General features: G+C 41.5%; 1 protein-coding gene across 1 annotated transcript; it reads left to right on the forward strand.

Annotated features, from left to right (window-relative positions):
* Window positions 1-4,134: 4,134 nt before the first annotated feature.
* On the forward strand, window positions 4,135-4,500 carry LOC308230424 (feather keratin 1-like; the record flags this gene model as incomplete). The annotated part of the gene is made up of 1 exon (XM_080635123.1): window positions 4,135-4,500. The coding sequence occupies one exon, from the start codon at window positions 4,135-4,137 to the stop codon at window positions 4,498-4,500; it is 366 nt and encodes a 121-aa protein (XP_080491249.1).
* Between the last annotated feature and the right edge of the window lie 1,215 nt (window positions 4,501-5,715).

The raw sequence follows: 5,715 nt of genomic DNA on the forward strand, positions 1-5,715 counted from the left end.
GGTGTAATGGTTGGTCTTGATGATCTTAAAGGTCTTTCCCAGCATAGTAGATTCTATGATTTTCATCATGATCATCCTTGACTTAAAGGATTATCTTTACTAATCCTAAAGAATACATACACCAACATGTATTGATTACTTCATTTGGAAACAGAAGTGCAGAAATAATATGGTTAAATCTCAGAAACCTGTGTTAGCCATCATGTACCTGTCCTATTATTTTTCTGGGCTGAGACATATCAGAGTCTGTCTCAGTTATGTTCAGGGTACTGATGGCACAGCCTTAATTTCCTGTAAATGTGTTGCACAGACATGAATTTTTCTTCCCATCATGTCTTGGAGATGGACAATCTCCTATTTTGTTTCTTACAGTTCTCCAAACATTTATCTTTGACTCAGTGTCACCAGTGCAGGAGATAAAAGAAGGAGGACTTGGTATGCTGAGTGCCTCAGTCTTTTAATAACCCCTTTAAAAAGGCAACAATAAAAATTGCTCAATTCCTTTGGGTGTTGTACAAGTGAGTGGCTGTGTATAAAGCAGTGGAAAAACAAGGGGTTTATATTCTCTTGATATATAAAAAGACTGAGATTGAGAAATAAGGCTGCATGTATTAAATGGGCAGAAACTAAACTGGTGTGATCGCAAAACAAACAGGGAAGGAGTTAAAAAGAGCACTGTAAACTAAGACCGTTTCTGAAGTCTGAGGAGGAAGACTATTGGGTGAGGATGAAGAAAGAAAGATAATGGTTCAGAAGTGGTTTGAAGGAAAAGTAGTTAGCACAGGTCAGGCACCATCTGGTCATTGCTTTACTTTTAGAAGGACAGCTGGTGGTCACTCAGGTCTCTCAGGAGACTTCTGCCTAGTGCAGACCTGCTCTCCTAAAGGTGCTGAGCTCACAAGATGTGCTAGAAACCAGGAAATACAAGTTTATTTTTTCCCGTACCCCAATGCTCTGCTGCTCTACCATGCTTCCATGACAGCAGGAACTGCAACTTGCCTCTGCATGCTCCTCAGACCTTCAAGTGTCATGGCAACATGAGTATGTGTGCAACTTAAAGACTTGCAGATGATCAGTTTTCACAGTCATTTCTGTAGGGACAGAAATGTGAACACCTTGTGAAGACAGAAAGAGAAAAATTGGAGATGTCCAGATTATAGACATGCTTCACCATCCCTCATTTTTCCACCATCCCTTTGAGATACACCCTAACTCAGACAACAGTTAATGTTGCACTGGCAACCTCGATCATCATGCATCTGGCTTTTTAAGGATTTAATTCCAGAGGTATTTTACAGGACCAAGGAGAATGTGTTGCAAGACTTAGAAAGTCCAATGTGAGGACTCCCCACTACTGCCTTCCAGGTCTGACACATCCTGGGGGTTTGGCATTTTGGTCATGAAACTCATTTAATTTAAACTGATCTCATGGGTCACTGCACTCTTGAGGTGCTCACCACAGACAAATTTTCATCTGATTTCTTCTGCTTCCAAATTAACCTTTCCCCTTTGCATTTTTCCCAGCAGGTAAAACACTGCTCTGTCCAAGCCAATGTAACACCCACATGAAATAGGCAATCACTGATGATGATTTCTAAAGGAGATGATTAAGACAGAGGCCAAATAATTTAGCAACATCTCTTAGCAATTAAGCGAGCCTCTGGGAGGAGATCTCAGGCATGTCTTGTACTTGTTAGTGTTATTATTTGTAATTATAATTCTATTATCTTTCAGCTTATGTAAATGAGGTTGTCGCCCAGAAACCATGAAAATAGAGAGCTCAGACAGTCACTGCTGCCAGGAACCAATAAATGCAACCAACTAGTTTTAGGTATGGTGAAAGGAAGGATTACTATCCCCTCACTCACTGCAGAGTGACAGCCTCCTACAGTGAGTGTAGAGGGACGGGTTGGATTTGCCCCAGTGCACGCAAGGAAACGAGGGCCATCCAAAAACGTCTCCCCATGTTCTTGCCAAAAGTTATGCTGAAAATGTGCTCCAGACCACCATGCCTTAACCCAGACATCTTTAACTTGCTCTGTTTCTTGGCTTGATGTTACTTTGTTTTCCAGGTTTTACTTTCCCTAGCAGATTCAGGAGCAAGACCAGGACAATGCCTCTGTTTATAATAAATGGCAAAGAAAACAGAATTTCCATGCCATCTGCTAAATCCACAGGAGATCAGATAATAGCTCATCATGGGGCAGGAACATGGTTCCTTAAATGAGTTTTTTTGTCAAAAGGGAATCATTGTGTAATCTAATTCAGCTCTCCAATCGCTAAATGCTGTAAACAATACTTTTGACATATAAATCCTTTAAGATCATCACATTTATATGTAGGTGCAGGAAGCCCCCGGTGTTTGATCACTCACTTTCATCTGTAGTCTGTTATCAAGTAAAGAATTGGGTACAGTTTTCCAGTTGTAAACGTTGCAAACTCCTGTACATGGCGAGACCAAGATCCACTCTCTGAAATGGTCCAACTAAATGTTTCAGGACAAAGGAATAGTTAGAAGCAGTACATTTGGGATTAACTTGTGCATGAGACTACTTCCTTCCCAGCAATCCTAAGCAAGGGTTTTCTTGCCCTTTCTCATAATGTTTTTAACTAGGCAATGTACAATAATATTCACCAGGAATTAAGTGAGATAGGAAGGCTTCCACAGCATATGAAGCCCTCTTTCCCCTCTTCATCACCCCTTCAAAATAAGCTGTAGTAACTCAATACTAACATCAGAAAGGACCTTACATCACAGAGCTGCTTTTCTGTAGCTGTGATCACCATTAACTGAAGCAGCTGAGGGCTGTGCTCTATGGATTTCTATTTTATATTTATCTATTGAAGAAAAAGAGAGAGGGATTAAAAGGGAGCAGAAAGGTACATTGCCAAGGTGGTATAAAAGTCTAAGTTTCATCTCTCTTTGTGATTAAAAGGTTTGAAAACCTTTACACCAAGCATGACAAAATCACGACATCATTTAAAAAATGAGTCTATTTTGTCAGATCAGCAATCTTCTGTTCTACTGATCTAAGTTACGTGCTTTGAAGCTTGGAGAAGTGGAAGAAGGAAGTAAAGGTCTGCAATGAGTAGAAAGAAACTAAGGGTGAACACTGCCCCTATTTTGAGATGAAAGCCTTCTGTAAGCTGCAAAATGGATGTGATACCATTCAACTAATAATTGCTTAACTGCAAATAACACGCAAGGATCCCTCCACCCCTTGATGTGACAAATGCAGGAAAGTTTGTTTTGTAACTAGGAAGAACTACATGCCTGAAGTGTAGCTCAGCCCCTGGAGCTGCTCTGAGGAATCCTATAAAAGAGCTTGGAACACAGAGCTCTTCAAACCACTCCTCTCGGCTTTACCCTTGTGGCGAACTGAGTAAGTCTGACTTCAGTTATATCTGTTCTCTGAGTTCAAAAGCTAATTCAATAAGAATTTTAATGCAAATTTGTCTGATTAATTAATACATCTTTTGCTATTAGTGTAAGAATGCTATTTTCATAAAAATATATTCAGTGACCTCTTTCAGCTTGGCAGGCTTTGGAAAATATGGGATTTATATGGAGAGCATGGAGTTTCAAGAGATTTTTTGCATGTTTTGGAGAAAGAATGATTATTGATGTTTGTCTATACCTAAGAGTACTTTGCAAATGAAGACAATAGTTTCAGAAAAAGTTTTAACTAAATATTGCTAGGTTAATCCTCTTCTGTCCTTACAGAGGCTTTGCTGACTTCTAACAGGTTACCTAATAGTCATGATTTCTGCATATGAATTGCAATCAGACTATATATTTAGCTATAGAAGAGTAACTTTGAGTATTGTAAGCTTTGAATAAATGAGAGTTCCCCTTTGCAAATGCACTGTCAACCTTCACCAGATAAGGAATGTTGCAAGAACTATTTCAAGATGTGAAATAGAGTAATAAAAAATGAAATAAGTAGAGTAAAATGCATTTTTCTCACCTCTAACTCTAAACAGATTTTCCTGTGGCACTTGCCCTCCAAATGTGTTCTTCACCTTCACTGCTTTGAATAAATGAGGGTTCCCCTTTGCAAGCACACCTGCACTGTCACCCTTCACCTGTGCTCTTCCACCCTCTGTGTTTCAGGCTTACTTCCAGCCAGAAAGATGTCTTTCAATGGACAGGTCTGCAACTACGGCAGCTACTCACCCTATGATGTGAGCTGCCCCGCACCATACGCCAACGCCTGGAGCACCCAGCCCTGCGTCGCCTCCTGTGGGGACTCCCGTGCCGTGGTCTACCCACCACCCGTGGCCATTGTGTTCCCAGGCCCCATCCTCAGCTCCTGCCCTCAGGAGAGCTTCGTGGGCACCTCAGCCCCACTGGAGATAGGCAGCTCCTTTGGGTATGGGAGCTCCCAGCAAGTGCAGAGCTCCTTTGGGTCTGGCACATCCCTGGGTGGCAGGTACTCCTACCCCTGCTATTCCCCCAGGTACACGACTTACCGTAGTGGGAGCTGCAGGCCCTGCTAAGCACTGCAAGGATTCCCTGGGGAGCTGGACCCAGCAGGGACCAGAGCAAATTCCCAGTCCATGAGTGAGCAGAGGGACATGGCTTTCAGAGGGGCAATGTACCAGGCTGCAGCAGGGGTTCTGAGGAGCTGTGCACACTCATCCACCCTGAGAAACAAACCCAGACATTGTATTTCCCCTCCTATTGGATTAGGTATCTGCTAAGAAGACCCCAGCTCTGAGAAACATAGAAAAGGCCTTAGCTGAAATTCAGGTCATTTATAGAAGAATAAGCATCAGTGCTAATTAGGTCCTCTATATTCTGAGCTCTCAGATGGACTGACTTTAAAACTTCTCAAAGCTCCAGTTTGATTGTGGGAGCCAGCCTGTTTCGTGTTGTCTGGGATTAAAAAAGAAAAAGAACGAAAAACCTCCAAACCAACTGTTGTGGTGAAAACCCAACTTGTTTTTCAAATGCTGCAAATGCAGCAAAGACAGATCATCTTACAAACTGCAGCCCCCAAAGAAGACACCCACATCTACCTAGAGCTAACCCTGCAAAAGTATTCTGTGCTCTCTGCATTGCTATGTTCTCCTGCAACGAAGTCCTTGCCCTGTTTCAATTAAAGTTTATATTCCATCACATTTGCCTTCTGGCTTTCTTTTCTTCTTGTCTTAAAACTATTGGACAGTGATGCTAATGCTAAAGTGATGCTTCACTTGAGACATGTCCTGATTGTTGGTTTGTGTGTTGTCCACAAAATGTAGACATCCTTAAAATCTTTTGTAAGGATTCATCACAAAAGGGGTAGGATTAAACAATCACACTAAACTGTTGGATCAGAGGTTGCCTTTATCCTTCCATTAGCTTAGAGAGAGGAAAATGTTGCTCACAATGGACTGCTTGCAGTAGAGACCTGTTTATAGGCAACAATTTTGGGAGTAACAGTGAAGCTTTACACTAATAAAAGATGTCACAGTCAGAAGAATAAGCCAAACCACACTTACTTGATCCACTGAAGAGAAAGTTAGGAGAAGCAGCTAAAAAGCCTTTGGTTGTGAGTGATTTAACTCTAACTGCCTGCAGGCTAGACGATCTATCTGGTACTAATGACTTAATTTACTTGTAAATCGGATGTTGTTACTTGGATCATTCCTTCAACTGCTGTAATTACCTTTCTAAGGGTTAGGTTTTAGGTCTGTTTAGGCTGTTTCTGATCTCTTCTTGTAACAGAC

The sequence above is a fragment of the Psittacula echo genome (genome assembly GCF_963264785.1).
Source record: "Psittacula echo genome assembly, chromosome: 26".
Taxonomy (NCBI): domain Eukaryota; kingdom Metazoa; phylum Chordata; class Aves; order Psittaciformes; family Psittacidae; genus Psittacula; species Psittacula echo.